Source organism: Chiloscyllium punctatum, chromosome 13 (genome assembly GCF_047496795.1).
Source record: "Chiloscyllium punctatum isolate Juve2018m chromosome 13, sChiPun1.3, whole genome shotgun sequence".
Lineage (NCBI taxonomy): Eukaryota > Metazoa > Chordata > Chondrichthyes > Orectolobiformes > Hemiscylliidae > Chiloscyllium > Chiloscyllium punctatum.
Genome location: NC_092751.1, coordinates 101133595 through 101152293, shown reverse-complemented (window position 1 = coordinate 101152293; position 18699 = coordinate 101133595). Strand labels below are relative to the sequence as shown.

Genomic DNA, 18699 nt, shown 5'->3' with positions numbered 1-18699 from the left:
GAGACTGCGCTGGGATTCACCTCGAGGAGGCTGAGGGTCTGTTGTATGATGCGTTATGTGAGGGGAGGCTGTGGAACAACTGACAGTATCACTTTGCTCACAATCCAGAGCTGGTCCAGGAGGACATCATAAATACATGAAGCAACTCAAGAGAAACACCTTCAGCAGGAGACCAGACTGAGGGTGGAACTCAGTACCACAGAGAATCGTTGAGGTAAAGAGCAGAGATACACTTAACGAAAAGCCAACTAAACATGTGAATGAACACAAGAAATTGAAGGACATCGTTTATTCATTCCTGGGATGCAAGTGTCATGGGGACGCTCTTTGGAGGGTCGTTGTGGACTCAATGGGCTGAATGGCCTGCTCCCATGCTGTCGAGATTCTATAATAGAACCATGACCAACAGTCGCTGCCTGGTGGTTATGATATGACGTTGTTGAATTTAATGTTAACTCTGGAGTCTGTGAAGTGCCCAATTGCAGTGCATTCCTGCTGTACCTGGAATCCCTGCTGACTCCACTTGGTTAAAAACTCTCACAACACCAGGTTATAGTCCAACAGGTTTATTTGGAAGTACCAGCTTTTGGAGCACTTCACCACCTGATGAAGGAGCAGTGCCCCGCAAGCTAGTTCATCCAAATAAACCTGTTGGGACTGTAACCTGGCGTTGTGTGATTTTTAACTTTGTCCACCTCAATCCCACACCGGCTCCTCCACATCACAACAACGCTTGGAACAGTGTCAGAGGACAGATTGGGAACACGTTCCAATGTCATGGCCTTGGTTGATGTACCTTCACAACAAAGCCAAATAAAAAGATTCACAATCTGGACAGAACAAACCAAGAAGACAACTGAAATGCGAAGGGAACTGCTTCAACACAACCATATTTCCAAAGATTCCTTTACTCAGCTGCCCACCAGCACCCGAACCAAACTGTGTCTTAAAAATCACCTTTTTATACATACTCTGATGGGTGGTAGACGATGCTGGCTAGGCCATTATTTATCGGCCGTCTATAACTGCCCGAGTGCATGGAAGTGAACTGCAGTTACATGGAGATCTGACCAGGTAAGGGTTAAACAAAAAAACTACAACATTTAAAAGGCATGTGGATTAGAGGGATATGGGCCAAAAGCTGGCAAATGGGACTGTTTTTCGCAGGATTGGTGTGGACTCAAAGGGCTGAATGCCCTGCTTCCACTCTGAAGAGATTCTATGATTGAATCCAAGGTTAGGACATCTGGTCAGCATGGACAAGTTGGACCGAAGGGTCTGTTTCTGGGCTGTTCAGCTCTATGACTCTAATACTGGAAACCAGGAACAGAAATTGCTGGAAAAACTCAGCAGGTCTGGCAGCATCTGTGGAGAAAACACTTTCCCTCCAAGGGTGGTAAATAAAAACAAAATTTTGATCCAACCAAGTGAAGGCCTTTCCAAAATCCTTTCCATGAACATTTTAAAAATACCATAATTAAAAAAAAATTTTTTTGACTACAAAAGAACCAAAAAAAACTTATAGTCCTGAAATGTAATAACTGTAAGAAATTGAGAAATAAGTTTGCAATCTCAGCAGCGGCTGTAAGATCCACATTTCCTTCCCTAAAGGACATCAGTGAACCAAGTGGGGCTTTGTAACAATTGACAGTGGTTACAGGGTCAACATGTGGCTAGCTTTCACTCCAGACTTTTATGGAATAAAACATTTGCCATGGCAGGATTCAAATTGTTAATGTCTGAGAACATTAACAACGCCCATTCTGAAGAAAGGTCTACTCGTCTCAAAACATTAATAGTTTTTGTTTCCACAAATGTTACTAGACCTGTTGAGTTTCTCCCGCATTCTCTGTTTGCTTCAGACTTGACTGTGTGGAGTTTACACATTCTTCCCGTGTCTGCACGGGTTTCCTGTGGGTGCTCTGGTTTCCTCCCACAGTACACAAGGTGCACAAGTTATGGTAGATTGGCCCTGCTAAATTATCTCAGTGTCCAGGCATATGAAGGCTAGGTAGATGAACCTTGGGAAATACAGGGTGACAGGAATAGCATATGGGGGTGGGTCTGGGTGCGATGTTTTTCGGAGGATTGGTGTGGACTCAAAGGGCTGAATGCCCTGCTTCCACTCTGAAGAGATTCTATGATTGATCCCAAGGACGTTAACCTGAGGTGCTGGATTACAGTGAGATTACTAGTGTGCTACCACGTCACCACATAACCCAACTGACTCTGACCGTGGCAACAGCCTGCATCTCTCTCAGGTGAAACAGTCATTTTGGATTGGCTGCACTCTGTGTCATAAAACCTGAGAACCTGCAACTGGTGAATCCTACAAATTGAAATGGTACACCAGGCAGCTCCAGATTCCCAGCCTCCTAAATCATTTCACAAGCTGTGTGTCAACTGCAACAATTTTCCCATCTGTCAGCCGCGCTTCCTCCTCATTCACTGACATATTTTTCTCGTCTGCCCATTGCCATTCCTCACCTCCAGAAAGGCATTCCCTAGCTAATGTGAACCCACCATCTGCTAGATGCACGAACACCGAGGATTCTCTAATGGCCTTGTTACTTGGCTCTCACCGAAGTCTGCTGTACTCATCTATTAGGATTAAAACAAAGTGACTCAGGGTCAATTATTCAGAAGGCACAGCGTGACTGCACTGCCATAACCAGCTTCCTTCACACGGAATTTGGATCAAAATTACAGCGTCTCCAGTGGCAATGAACATCCGCTTTCGTCTTCACCTGGGAAAGCCAGATCATGCAGCAAAGACGGTCCAAATCCATGTATCACATCTGGACCTCTGATATTCCTTTATTAGAGCAATGACAAGACAAAGGATCAGAAAGAAAGCACGGTGGCTCAGTGGTTAGCACTGCTGCCTCACAGCACCAGGGATCCAGGTTCGATTCCAGCCTTGGGAAACTGTCTGTGCAGAGTTTGCACATTCTCTGTATCTGCGCGGGTTACCTGCAGGTGCTCCAGTTTCCTCACACAGTCCAAAGATGCGGAGGTTAAGTTAGATTGGCCATGCTAAATTACCCCATAGTGTCCAGGGATGAGTCGGTTAAGGGGATTAGCTCCTATAAATGGAGGATCAGAGGGTTGGTGAAAATTCAATGGGTCAAATAGCTTCTTCCTGCACTGTAGGGATTCCGAGTAGCCCTTTGAGGCTGTTCGACAATTCAGACAGATCAAGGCTGTCCTGTGACCTAACTTCCCAAATGTTCCTTTGCCTCATATCTCTTGATAAATTTCACAAACAAACACAGATTTAAAATAAACACAGATCTGGAACAAATTGACATTTGCCGATGCAAGTTCAGAACTTCCCCACCCTGTTACAGGTCAAAGAGTTCCCAAATTCATTATAAGTTTTAGACTGTGCCACTTAACCCCAGACTCCCCAACAACAGAGATAGTTTCTCTCTATCTACCCAATCCGCTGCAGTTAATACTTTAAAAACCTTCTACATTTCAGAGGCTGCCATTCTTAATCCAGTTTAATCCCATTTCCTTGCTATATCCCAAATCCTTTTACAGTATCCCATCTCAGATTCAATCCTCACCCCTTGCAATATGGACAATTGTTTACATTGGTCAGAAAGTAGCTATTGTTAACTGTTTGTGTTAACGATAGTTCCCAATATTAACACACACAGGTGGAATGAGCAGAGAATGACAAGCTCCTGGGAGTGGTCATCCACAACAAGCTTTCTTGGACTCAAGTGGACGCACTGGTTACATAGGCTCAACAACATCTCATCCTCAGGCAGCTGAGGAAATTTGGCATGACGGTGAATACCCTTGCCAACTTTTATAGGTGTGCCATCAAGAGCATTCTGTCTGGATGTATCACTACCTGGTATGGCAACTGCACCATTCAAGATCAGAGACAGTTAGAGAGAGTAGTGAACTCGGCCCAGACAATCACAAAGGCCAACCTCCCATCTATAGAATCCATTCACCAGGCCCGCTGTCAAGCAAAGGCCACCAGCATTCTCAAAGATCCATTTCACACTGGTAATGTTTTTCTACACCCTCTACCATCAGGGAGAAGGTACAGAAGCCTGGACACACACACCAGCCGGTTTTGAAACAGTTTCTACCTGACTGTTGTTAGAACACTGAATGGACTCTCAAACTCTTAACATTCGCCTGTACCTGTGTTTTTGTTTTTGCCGCTGATTACCTATTATTTACTATCTATGCTACTTAACTCTGTGATCTGCCTGTATCTCTCACAAGACAAAGCTTTTCACTGTGCCTCGGTACACATGACCATGAATTGAATTTAATTCAACATAATGCTGTACAGTCACGCGACCACAGTTTATTTCAGAGTCACAAGCTGCCCTTTTTTTTAGATGAGATTCCCTACATTGTGGAAACAGGCGCTTCAGCCCAACCAGTCCACACCGACCCTCCGAAGAGTAACCCAGCCAGACCCATTTCCCTCTGACTAATGCACCTAACACTATGGCCATGGCCAATTCACCTAACCTGCACATCTTTGGACTGTGGGAGGAAACCAGAGCACCCAGAGGAAACCAACGCAGACACAGGGAGAATGTGCAAACTCCACACAGTCGCCCGAGGCTGGAATCGAATCTGGGATCCTGGTGCTGTGAGGCAGCAGTGCTAACCGCTGAGCCATCATGCTGCCCATTTATGAAAGAGTGCAGTGAAGTGAAGCACAGATTGCAAGCAAAAGGAAAAAGACAGACTACTTCCTTTATGCCTGCCATTTCTTCCTGAACAGTCCACAGCCTGAACTGAAATAAGTCCACTCTATGAAGAGCGTTGAGGCTTTCTGACACTGACAAGGCATCGCCTAAATGCAGGGCTTGTTCCTTCCAGCACACTGATGGGTTTTGATAATGTGAGGTCCAAATGTCAACTACAGAAACCACAGTGTCAGAACCTGAGGAGATATCCTCTGACTTTCTTCTGACCAGTAGCTCCAAGGCATCGACATGAATAACTACCTCACGAACAGTACCAGAATTTAAATAATCATAAATAATCTGAACTCAAAGAGCACATTTGTATGTCCAAAACTGATTTTTAAGCACATCACTGATCCCTGGTACTTGGCACGGGACGTAAGCATTTGAAACATGCTGTAATAAACTGGGAGATTTGGAGCAACTCAGAGACATTTACAGGGACAGGAGGAGGCTATTCTGTCCATCATACTCAGGGCAGAAACAAAGATCTGATGACAATATTCTGGTTTTCCAACTCCTGGTCCATAGCTTTGGTGACCCTGGCATTGTCAGTGAACATCTAAATGCTGTATGAATGTTATGAGAGTTTTTGAATCAAAGACTCTTTCAGGCAGTGAGTTCCAGACTCTCACCACCCTCAGTGAAATCAACTCTCCTTTTAGCCCTCTACATCTTACCATAAATTGATGGTCTCTGGTTATTGACCTCTCTACTAGTAGAAACTGTATCTTCCTATCCTTGGGGGCGGCACTGTGCTCAGTGGTTAGTACTGCTGCCTCAGCGCCAGGGACTCGGGTTTGATTCTACCCTCGGGCAACTGTCTTTGTGGAGATTGCACATTTTCCCTGTGTCTGCGTGGGTTTCCTCTGGGTGCTCTGGTTCTCTCCCAAAGATGTGCAGGCCAGGTGAATTGGTCATGCTAAATTGCCCGTAATGTTCAGAGATGTATAGGTTACGTAGATTACTCAGGGATAAATGTAGAGTAATATGGTAGGGGAATGGGACTGGGTGGGTTACTCTTCAGAGGACCTGTTGGGCTAAATGCTCTGTTTCCACACGGTAGGGATTCTCAGAAGTCTCTTTCAAGAAACCATTCTATCTATGCCCCTCATGATCTTACCCATCGCCATCAGCTCTCTTCTGAACCTTGCTCTGTACAACAACTCTCCAATCTTTCCTCATAGCTCAGAGCCTCCAGCCCAGGTAAGCATTCTAGGAACTCACCTCTGCACCCTCTCTAGTGCAATCACCATAAGGCATAGGAGCAGAAATTAGGCCATTCAGCCCATCCAATCTGCTCCACCAACCAATCATGGCTGATAAGTTTCTCAATGCCATTCTTCTGCTTTCTCCCTGTAACCCTTGATACTCAAGAATCTATCTCAGTCTTAAATATACTCAATGACCTGGCCTCCACAGCCTTCTGTGACAGTGAATTCCACAGATTCTCCACTCTCTGGCTGAAGAAGTTTATCCTCATCTCCGTATCTAAAAGGTCTGTCCTTTACACTAAGGCTGTGCCCTCAGGTCCTAGTATCTCTGGCCAACGGAAACATCTCTCCAGCCTCTACTCTGACCTAGCCATTCAGTATTTTACTGGCAAACACAGGTGGGTCTAAGCTCAGTGTGGGAAAGCATACCCAGTGGAGGGTAGAGAGTGAGTCCTCTTGGGGAAGCCTAACTTGGAGAGTCTGCGGGGCATCAGCTTAAGAAAGGACTGTAATGTTTAACTTTTTAAACTTTATTTCCTTATTTTTCCACATTTACACTAAGAAACTGTAGTGTTGAACTTTTTAGCTTTATTTTTCTATTTCTGTAACGGAGATCTTGTACCTCAGTATCTTATACCTAATGTGACATTATACACTTTTCACTGTTCTCTCGTACCCTGTATTTGAGGGCACGCGGCAATAAAACTTAAATCTAAATTCTTCCTATTATACGGAGATCAGAATTGCGCCCAGTACAGCAGCTGTAATTCTCATAACATTTATAAAGCAGTTGGATGTTCACTGACAATGTCAGAGTCACCAAGGCTATGGACCAGGAGTTGGAAAATCAGAATATTGTCATCAGATCTTTATTTCTGGCTGGAGTATGATGGACAGAATAGCCTCCTCCTGTCTCTGTTAATGTCTCGGAGTCACTGCAATTTTCCCAGTTTATTTTGTACAATTTCAGCATGTCCTCCCAACTCTTACATTTATGTAGGAGCAAATTACTGCAGTTGTTGGAGTCTGTACTGAAAACAACAAATGCTGGAGATCACAGCGGGTCAGGCAGTATCTATTACATTCATGCCTTGGGTAATAAAGGCAAGTGTCCCCTTTGCTTCCTTAATCACCTTGTCTCCCTGCCCTGCTACCTTCAGGGTTTCCCTGCTGTACACCTTTTTGACTCGATTTGCGGATGTGCACATCAAGGTTACTATTTTCCAAGGTTCTATCATCGACGGCATAATCACTTGCCTCGTTCGCCCTCCAATAATTCATGACGTTCTGGGTTGGATTCCATTTGCCACTGCCCTGTCCTGCTGACACCCTCCTGTGGTTTTACATCTATTCTCCTCACTCTTTACCACCCTACCAATGTACGCGTCATCCATGGATGTCTCAGTCATACCTCTTACATTGAAGTCCAAATCATTCATGTACACCACAAAAAACAAAGGTCCCAGCACTGAGACTTGTGGAATTTCACTGGAACTAGACTTCCAGACACAGAAACATCCCTCTAGCATCAGCCTCTGCTTCCAGCCTCTCAGCCAATTTTGGACCAACACGTCTCTTTATCTTGGATGCCATGGAATCCTACTTTGGTGACCAGTCTTCTGAGAGGGAGCTTATCAGAAGCCTTTATGAAGTCCACATCGACTAGATCAAATATTTTACCCTCACCTCCTCAAAAACGATGATCAAATTTATCAAGCATGATCTTCCTTTAAAAGATCTATGCTGATTAATCACAGATAATCAGTATCTTTTGAATGCAGATATATTCTGTCCCTGAGAATTCTTTCTCATGACTTGCCCAACACCAAGGTCAGACTGACTGGCCGATAATTTGCTGATTTTTCCTTACTTCCCTTTGTAGTCATGGCGACAATGTGAACAGTCCTCCGGCACCTCACCTGTAGCCAGACAGAGTTTGAAAATGATTGCCAGGACCCATGTTATCTCTTCCCTTGCTTCCCTCAACTTGTACCGTTTCCTTTAACATTATAACAAGCCACACTAAGCTGACATTCCAATGCAACACTGAGGGAGTGCTGAACTGTCTTTTTGACCATGGTTCCATCTGCCTTCGCAGTCGGATGGAAAAGATCCCGTAGGACTATCTTGAAGAGCAGGAGGTTCTCCACTGATGTCCTGTTTACTTCTCATTTACCACCAGAAAGTTACCCTCTTCATCTCATTTGTAATTTAACACCTTCATCCTTACAATGCTGCTTATCTGCTGGCAAATTCCATCATCCAAGTCATGAATGAACATGGTGACTACTTGAGGTCCCAACACAGATCCTTACAGCAACACCACTCATGCAGTGCAAGCTGAGATGCTTCATTACCAATGTTATTGAACTCTGGCTAGGGTAAGGAGGAAGGGAACAGCTTTTGAAATTCAATAAGACAGACTTGAATATCTCTTGTGGGCAGCTGCTTGGAAACTTTTCCTGAAACGTGGGCCACATCTGAAACTATCGCTCCTAATCTGCTACATAAATAAGGTTGCTAATCATGTTCAGTCTTGGAAAGCTGCCAGGGTGTGGGAAAACAGGACATTTTCTTCAGGTAGCCAAAGTTATCCCCTCTGGTAAACAACCAAACAGAAAGGAATGAAGACTCTCAGGTCGGTGTAGATTGTCACTCACAGTGAACGTGGTGAGCAACGATTCAAGTTATGAAAAAATGAGTTCTGTAGACACTGGAGATCAGAGTTGAAGAGTGTGTTGCTGGAAAAGTGCAGCAGATCAGGCAGCATCCGAGGAGCAGGAGAATCGACGTTTCAGGCAAGAGCTCATCATCCAGAGCCTCGTTCCTGAGGAAGGGTTTATGCCCGAAACATCGATTCTCCTGCTCCTTGGATGCTGCCTGACCTGCTGCACTTTTCCAGCGCCACGCTCTCAACAAAAATTCAAATTATGGCAGCTCATTGTAACCAGGTAAACAGATTAAAAACGTTTGCGGAATCTTGCTGTGTGCATACATTGACTGCTTCTTTCCTACAATAATGGCCCTTCAAACGCATGTTGGGTTTGGTTGGAAAATAAATCGTGGGGAGTGGGCACGCTAAGGTGTAAATGGCACTATACAAATGCAGGTATTGCTTCCTTTAAGAGGGAAGTATTAAATCAGATGTTTTCCATGCTGAATTCACACGGGACACCCAAGGAAGGAGTGGGATGCAAAAAGGATGGTCCATGCTTCTTCCTCAACCAGGGAATCAACCAAACCCAGAAACTAGGGGGAGAACTAGGAGCTGACCGGACTAGGGATTCGAGGGAAGCATCAAGGAGTTGGTCAAGGGAGAACTGCAAGGGATGAGGTTAATATGTTTTAAAACAAAAATTTCTTACCTGTGTGGTAGAACTTCCCAGAAAATCCAAGATTGAATGTGAAATTTGGAACCAGAGTTTTCAGCTTGTTTTGGGTGGTCAGTAGTGCCTGAGAGAGAGAACACAACAAAGCATTTAATAGTCGGACAAAGCAATCCAAGAAGCTAAACAATAAAACTGAAATTGCTGGAGAAACTATGGCAGCACCTGTCAGGAGAGAAAACACAGTTAATATTTTGGATCCAGTGATACTTCTCTTGAAGTGATAAGACAAAGTGGTTTCTAGACTGGGGAGTGTGAGTGTGCCAGCGCACATGTGAGAGTGTGTGTGTGGTGGGGGGGTGGAGAGTGGAGATTGAGGAAATAGGTGGAAATGAAGCAGAGAGAGAGAGAGAGAGAGAGAGACACACAGGCAGATAGAGAGAGAGAGACAGAGAGAGACCAAGACAGAGAGACAGAGAGACACCGAGAGGCAAATGAATGGTTGATATCAAATAAAAACCAAAAGAACTACGGATGCTGTAAATCAAAAAGAAAAACAGAAATCACTTCCATTTCCATTATCATATTTTTTCCCACTTCCCTGGCTTACTGTCAATCAGAAACAAAAACAGACATTGCAGGAAAAGCTCAGCAGATATGGCAGCGTCTATGGAGAGAAATCAGAGTTAACGTTTCAAGTCCAGCGACCAATTTCTGTTTTTGTTTCTGGTTGACAGTAAGCCAGGGAAGGGGAAACATGTGACAATGGGGACAAAGAGGAGGTGTTCTTGGAGTTTGTGCTGAGTTTCACTGCAACGAGCCGGAGACAGAGGCGTTGGCCTGGGACCACGGTGGAAGGGTTAAAGTTGCAGGCAACTGGAAGTTCCGGGTCATCTTCATGGACAGTACGGAGGTGCTCCACAAAGCAGTCACCCCGTCTGAGTTTGCTCTTCCCCAGTGTAGGGAAGACCACAGACACTTCTGCCACATCTGCTCAGGTGCTTCCCAGTCGGTGAGGTCCAGATGTATCTTGAACACCAAGTTTCTTCCCGCCTAACGGGAGCAACTTCCCAGCGTCCACCCTTTCTAAGCCATGCATTATCTTGTAAGTTTCTATTAGATCTCCCCTCAACCTTCTAAATTCTAATGAATACAATCCCAGGATCCTCAGCTGTTCATCGTATGTTCATTTAAAGGTCTTAAAATTGATAAATCTCCTGGCCCCGATGGGCTACATGCTAAAGTTCTGAGGGAGGTGACTGAGGAAATAGCGGAGGCATTGGTTGAGATCTTTCAAAAGTCACTGGAGTCAGGGAAAGTCCTGGATGATTGGAAGATTGCTGTTGTAACCCCCTCGTTCAAGAAAGGATCAAGACAAAAGATGGAAAATTATAGGCCAATTTGCCTAACCTCGGTTGTTGGTAAAATTCTAGAATCCATCATTAAGGATGAGGTTTCTAAATTCTTGGAAGAGCAGGGTCAGATTAGAAAAAGTCAACATGGATTTAGTAAGGGGAGGTCGTGCCTGACAAACCTATTGGAATTCTTTGAAGAGGTGACAAGTAGGTTAGACCAAGGAAACCCAGTGGATGTGGTCTGTCTAGACTTTCAAAAGGCCTTTGATAAGTTGCCACACGGGAGGCTGCTGAGTAAGGTGAGAGCCCATGGTGGTCGAGGTGAGCTACTGGTATGGATTGAGCATTGGCTGTCTGAGAGAAGGCTGAGAGTTGCGATAAAAGGTTCTTTTTCAGAATGGCAGCTGGTGACGAGTGGTGTCCCGCAGGGTTCAGTGTTGGGGCCACAGCTGTTCGCATTATATATTAATGATCTGGATGAAGGGACTGGGGGCATTCTAGCGAAGTTTGCTGATGATACGAAGTTAGGTGGACAGGCAGGTAGTACTGAGGAAGTGGAGAGGCTGCAGAAGGATCTAGACAGTTTGGGAGAGTGGTCCAGGAAATGGCTGATGGAATTCAATGTGAGCAAATGCGAGGTCTTGCACTTTGGATAAAAGAATACAAGCACAGACTACTTTCTAAATGGTGAGAAAATTCATAAAGCCAAAGTACAAAGGGATCTAGGAGTACTAGTCGAGGATTCTCTAAAGGTAAACATGCAGGTTGAGTCCGTGATTAAGAAAGCGAATGCAATGTTGTCACTTATCTCAAGAGGGTTGGAATATAAAAGCACCGTTGTGCTACTGAGGCTTTATAAAGCTCTGGTTAGGCCCCATTTGGAGTACTGTGTCCAGTTTTGGTCCCCACACCTCAGGAAGAACATACTGGCACTGGAGGGTATCCAGCGGAGATTCACACGGATGATCCCTGGAATGGTAGGTCTAACACACGAGGAACGGCTGAGGATCCTGGGATTGTATTCATTGGAGTTTAGAAGATTAAGGGGAGATCTAATAGAAACTTACAAGATAATACATGGCTTGGAAAGGGTGGACGCTAGGAAATTGTTTCCGTTAGGTGAGGAGACTAGGACCCATGGACACAGCCTTAGAATTAGAGGGGGTAAATTCAGAACAGAAATGCGGAGACATTTCTTCAGCCAGAGAGTGGTGGGCCTGTGGAATTCATTGCCGCAGAGTGAAGTGGAGGCTGGGATGCTAAATGTCTTCAAGGCAGAGATTGATAAATTCTTGATGTCACAAGGAATTAAGGGCTACGGGGAGAATGTGGGTAAGTGGAGTTGAAATGCCCATCAGTCATGATTGAATGGCGGAGTGGACTCAATGGGCCGAATGGCCTTACTTCCACTCCTATGCCTTATGGTCTATCGTCTTATTCTAGGGATCATCCATGTAAATCTCCGCTGGACACGCTCCAGTGCCAGTATGTCCTTCCTGAGGCGTGGGGCCCAAAATTGGACACAGTTTTCTAAACGTGGTCTAACCAGAGCTTTATAAAGACTCAGAAGCACATCGCTGCTTTTATATTCCAACCCTCAAGATCAACAACAGCATTACATTTACTTTCCTAATCACGGACTCAACCTGCAAATCAACCTTTAGAGAATCCTGGACGAGCACTCCCAGATCCCTTTGTACTTTGGCTTTATGAACTTTCTCACCATTTAGAAAATAGTCCATGCCTGTATTCTTTTTCCAAAGTGCAAGATCTCGCGTTTGCTTACGTTGAATTTCATCAGCCATTTCCAGGACTACTCTCCTAAACTGTCTAAAACCTTTCTGCAGCCTCCCCACCTCCTCAGAACTATCTGCCTGTCCACCTAACTTCATATCATCGGCGAACTTCGCCAGAATGCCCCCAGTCTCGTCATCCAGATCATTAATATATAAAGTGAACAGCTGCGGCCTCAACACTGAACCCTACGGGACTCCACTTTCCAAAAAAGAACCTTGTATCCCAACTCTCTGCCTCCTATCAGAAGCCAATCCCCAATCCATGCCAATAGCTCACCTCAAACACCATGGACACTCACCTTACTCAGCAGCTTTCCGTGTGGCATCTTATCAAAGGCTTTTTGGAAGTCTCGGTAGATAACATCCACTGGGTTTCCCTGGTCTAACCTACTTGTTACCTTTTTTTAAAGATTAGATTAGATTCCCTACAGTTTGGAAACAGGCCCTTCGGTCCAACAAGTCCACACCGACCATCCAAAGAATAACCCACCCAGACCCATTCCCCTAGCCTATATCTATCCCTGACTAATGCACCAATCACTATGAGCAATTTAACATGGCCAATCCACCTGCACAGTTTTGGACTGTGGGAGGAAACTGGAACACCCAGAGGAAACCCACGTAGACACGGGGAGAATGTGCAAACTCCACAGAGACAGTCACCAGAGGCTGGAATCGAACCCGGGTCTCTGGTACTGTGAGGCAGCAGTGCTAACCACTGAGCCACCGTTCCGCCCTCTTCAAAAAAATTCTGACAGGTTTGTCAGTCACGATCTCCCTTTACTAAATCCATGCTGACTTGTTCTAATCTGACCCTGCACGTCCAAGAATTTAGAAATCTCAACTTTAATGACGGATTCTAGAAATTTACCAACAACTGAGGTTAGGCTAATCGGCCTATAATTTTCCATCTTTTGTTTTAATCCTTTCTTGAACAAGGGGGTTACAGCACCGATTTTCCAATCATTTGTGACTTTCCCTGACTCCAGTGACTTTTGAAAGATCACAACCAACGCCTCCACTATTTCCTCAGCCACCTCCCTCAGAACTCTAGAATGTAGCCCATTTAGACCTTTTAGCTTTTCTAGCACTTTCTCTTTTGTAATGACTACCATACCCCACCCTGCCCCCTGACTCTCCTCAATTGTTGGGATATTATTCATGCCTTCCACTATGAAGACTGATGCAAAGGGTCAGTTAGACGCGAAACGTCAGCTCTTTTCTCTCCTTACAGATGCTGCCAGACATGCTGAGATTTTCCAGCATTTTCTCTTTTGGACGCAAAGTACTTAAGTTCTTTAAGTATTTTCTTATCTCCAGGCACTAGCCTTCCTGCATCAATGTGGAGCGCCCAATGTCTACTTTTGCCTCTTGTTAGTAAATGTTTCTTTCAATACATAAGAAACTATCATTGCTAATATCACTAGCTAGTCTACCTTCATATTCAATCCTCTCCTTCCTTGCACTTTTTCCCAGAGCTCGGACTCTGACACGGCAATAGACCTCCCCCCCCCCAAATGTACTGATGTCTCTGAAACAGGGTTTCAACTACAACCATCTGACCTATAAGACCATATGATAAAGGTGCAGAAGTAGGCCATTCAATCCGTCAAGTCTGCTCCACCATTCAATTAAACCATAGCCGATGTGATCATCTTCCATGCCATTTTCCTGCCCTTCTCCCACGTTGTCCCTGATACCCCTACTGATTTAAGGCTATCTCAGCCTTGAATATACTTAGTGTCACACAGCATGGAATCAGACCCTTTAGCCCAACCGATCCATGCCAACCATGTTCCCAAACAAGTCCCACCTGCCTATGCTTGACCTATATCCCTGAAAAAAGTAACTACTATGATTCCAAAGTTCTTGGGATGCCTCAGGAAGTGGCGAGACACAATAGGATTGCAAATTCCATCTTTTTTTATTTTCTTGACTGAGTCAGGTTCTAATACAGCAGTTCAGTAAAACGCTGTCAGTCCCAGTTCAAGTGGACGTCCTGCTTGAAGTGGCCAGGAGAAGATTAGATTAGATTAGATTAGATTACTTACAGTGTGGAAACAGGCCCTTCGGCCCAACAAGTCCACACCGCCCCACTGAAGCGCAACCCACCCATACCCCTACCCCTTACCTACACTAAGGACAATTTAGGATGGCCAATTCACCTGACCTGCACATCTTTGGATTGTGGAAGGAAACCGGAGCACCCGGAGGAAACCCACGCAGACACGGGGAGAACGTAAATGACGAAGGGTAAACTTGCAACATATTGATGATTGTGGTTACTCAGGATCAGAGAGGTTTTTTTTCTCCTGCTTTAATGACAAACTCATTGCTCCTCCAGGAATGGCTCAGTTTGAAGTTCTTCACTATACTCCCAACAGGGCTCCCATTTGTCCTTTCAACCTCTTCTATCAGCTTCTATGCTTTCAGATTCCATTCCAGTGTCAGCTCGCTAGCCTTGCATAAAAGATGCTTCACTTCTGAAAGCTCCCAGTTGCGACCAGACTTCATTGATCCAAAGTGTTAATTTGAAACAAAAAACCTGAAGGATGTTTCGTTCCTGGTCTGTCATGCTGAGTGTTATCCAGCACCTCCTGTCCTTATTCCCAAATCCATTTTTCCCTTCGCCCAAAGGGACCAGATTTGCAGCTTCCCCAGTCGGGAACACCCTAATGCAGGCTTAACATTCCCTGAAAGCCAAGTCTATAACAGCCTTTCGTGGTAAGAGACTGACGAGGGTTAACCTTCCCATCAAAAGGCAGGAGTACCGCATAATAAAAACCACTGACGCACTGCTTAAACAGGGGCTGTCCATTTAGACACAAATCATGAAATGCAAATTCTAGCACTGTGCTTTGAAGAACCACTTTTGAAAAGAAAGCGCTATTTATTATGGCACCAATTTTCCATGTTTCACCTCACAATTATAGCTGGGTCACTCTTGTAGAAAATGAGATGCAGGTGGGACCAAATACATCCCAAAGCAACTGGAGCTGAAAACCCAAAGGTAATTAGCCAGGTTAGTTATTGACAATGGGATTATTATTCGTCTTAATATTCAACTTGTAGAGAACATCGAGTCCTGGCGCCAAGCTTAATTATAGTTCCTTGAAAGGCTACAGACCCGAAAATGGTTCCCGTGAGTGGTCCGAGTATGGCCTGTTGCACAATGGCTTACGAGATTGAAATGATTCAGAAAACCTTTTAGCAGATGTCACGCAAGGAGGAGGGATTGCCAGAGGAGCTCAGGAACAGTACCTTAACCAGGTTTAAAAGATCCTTCCTTTACATCAAGACTCAAGATAGATGGCACGATGGCTCAGTGGTTAGCACTGCTGCCTCACAGCACCACGGACCTGGGTTCAATTCCACCTTCGGGCAACTATCTGTGTGGAGTTTACACGTTCATAGAACCCCTACAGTGTGGGTCAGATCAATTAGCCCAACAATTCCACACCAATCGTCCAAAGAGCATTCCATTTTATGCCTATAATCCTGCATCTCCCATGGCTATTCCATCTAGCCTACACATCCTTTAATAAGAAGGGCACCTTAACACGGCCAATTCACCTGACCTGCACATTTTTGGACTGTGGGAGGAAACCGGAGCACCCGGAGAAAACCCACGCAGACACGGGGAGAATGTGCAAACTCCACACAGAGAGTCGCCTGAGGCGGGAATTGAACCCGGGTCCCTGGCGCTGTGAGGCAGCAGTGCTAACCATTGAGCCACTGCATTATCCCTTGTATTCCCAGTGTCTGCGTGAGTTCCCTCCGGGTGCTCCAGTTTCCTCCCACAGTCCAAAAATGTGCAAGTTCGGTGGGTCGGCCATAGAAAATTACCAGTGGTGTCCAGGGATGTGTAGACTGGGTGAAATTGGCCTTGGGAAATGCAGGGTTATAGGGTAGGGTAGAGGGATTGGGTGAGATGTTCTTTGGAGGATCGGTGTAGACTCAATCTGTCGAATGGCCTGCTTCCACACAGTAGGGACTCTACGATTGTGCATATAGATATTTTAGGTTTAGAACACAAGATTCATTGGAATGGTACCAAAACCGAAAGGTCAGATGAGGTCAGATTGCATCGTCGAAACTTCTAACCCTCTGCTTATAGAGGATTTAGTCGAGACAATTCTGATTGAATGACAGAGTAGTTGGACTAAAATTATTTCTGCTGATGGGGAGGGTTCATGGGGCATGACCTTAAACTCAGAGCTTGGCCATTCAAGAGTGACGGCAGGAAGCAGTGGAAGTCTGGAACACACTCTTCCAAAAGAACACTGAGGAAAGAAGAGATGTATAACAGAGAGTTGTATTTTTAACTAACACATTCATGGGATGTGGGCAATACTACCAAGGCTAGAATTAATTGGCCATCTCTAACTGTATCGAAAGGTGGTGGTGTAAACCCAAACTGCAAAAGGACCAATAGGAAATGGTGGTCAATGTCCAAAATGTCGTTTCTACATCTCAAGCACAAATGGGATCTCCACTTTTAAGCTCTGCAGTCAAATTCTCCAACAACTATAAACACAATCGTAGAGTCCCTACCATGTGGAAGCAGGTCATTCGGTCCATCGACTCTAAACTGACCCTCCAAAGATCATCCCACCCAACCCCCCTACCCTACATTTCCCATGGCTAATCCAGCTAGTCTACACATCCCTGGACACTAAGGGCAATTTACCATGGCCAACCCACCTAACCTGCACATCTTTGGACTGTGGGAGGAAACTGGAGCACCCGGGGGAAACCCACACAGACACCAGGAATGCAGGCAAAGGCACGGTGGATCAGGGTTTATCTTCGAAACAGTCTTCAACAGGGTTTCCACATTCAGCGGGTCGCACCCAAAGCAACTAGGGGTCTTGGATTTCTCAGGATGAACCTTTGGTCTTGTGAGAAATAAAAGAATCAGACTTACAGCTTACCAAACATTTGCTTGTGGGATCCCAGACTGAGCGCACGTCATGTGTGGGATCCTTAAGACATAACTAACATTGAAGAATGCACTCCTCAATTCCACACTAGTCAGTTTGGGAAACACACTAGAGTCACATCTTTGATCAAAGATTTGGAATGGGAATCACAACTGCAAAACTGAAAGACACACAGACTGAGCACATTCTACAAACTACGGAATGGATAAGGGGTGGGGGAACTGACAGAAACAGGTACTGAGTGCTTTCAAGCGATGAGGTAGCTGTCTACACAAAGACCACATGTTACCAACACATCAACAATCTTTCTTGCCAAGGACACAGCTAAAGAAGGAGTAGCCATGTTCTTGGCAACTGAAAGTCTTCTGATAGTTTGAGAGTCATATCTACACCAGACCAAGTAAGGCTAGCAGATTTCCTTTCTGGAAGTATTATTACGGTACCAGACAGGCTTTTCACACAATCCAATAATTTATTATGTTTCAGATTTATGTAAGTGACTGAATTTAAATAGCTCAGCCACCACAATGGGATTTGTTCTCCAGAATATTCAGCCACTAACACGACCACGAGGCCATTATTTCTACCAAGTTACAGAACAGCATGAGGCCATTCAATCTGTCTTGGCCAAGCTGTGCAGAGTTGGCATGTCTCACTAGGTATTAAAAGCATCAAGGGATAAAGGGATAGTGCAGGAAAATGGCAAAGTAGAAGATCAGTCAAGATCTAAGCAAATAACAGAGGGGGCTTGAGTGCTGAAGGGCTGAATGGCCTACTCCTAATTTCTAAGTTGCCCTTTCCATACTCCGTACCTGTAGAGGTGCAAGTTTATTCCTCTCAAGCCCTCCACTCTCAGCTCTTGAGTGTTCCCAGACTCTGTGGGTGCAGGGGGAGTGGGGGGGAAGGAGGTGTAACTCTCTAGTATAGCAAGATAGAAAAGGGATTGAAACTATGACCAGCTGAAGTAGCCTCATGTTCAAATCCATGTGGTGCTGCAAATGAAAGTCTGCAGCAGCAAGTGGGGATTGGCTCAAAGAGAGAAATGGGGAAACTCTATAAAACAAAGTGCTGTGCTCCATTGCCAGTGCTATGGACCAGACCAGACCCCCTCAAAACATAGAAGGTAGCCTAGACCCAACTTTTTCTTTTTTTTTCCAGGCAAATGTCAAGTCCCGCATGCCAGATGTGATGCGCCTGCTCAAACTACAAAACATTAAGCAAAACACAATTTATGTAAACACTATAGCTAAAATACAATCAAAGAAAGAGGAATTTAGAACAAACTAACTCTTTGGAAAACTTAACAGAATAATATATACAGTAACTATTACTAAT

General features: G+C 44.9%; 1 protein-coding gene across 1 annotated transcript in view; it reads right to left on the bottom strand.

Moving 5' to 3' along the window:
* Positions 1-18699, bottom strand: part of ndst2a (N-deacetylase/N-sulfotransferase (heparan glucosaminyl) 2a) — a 112055-nt gene that overhangs the window by 67103 nt on the left and 26253 nt on the right. Inside the window, exon 2 of the mRNA XM_072583461.1 lies at positions 9310-9397. Coding sequence (XP_072439562.1) covers positions 9310-9397 — 88 coding nt within the window. The remainder of the gene's footprint in view (positions 1-9309; positions 9398-18699) is intronic.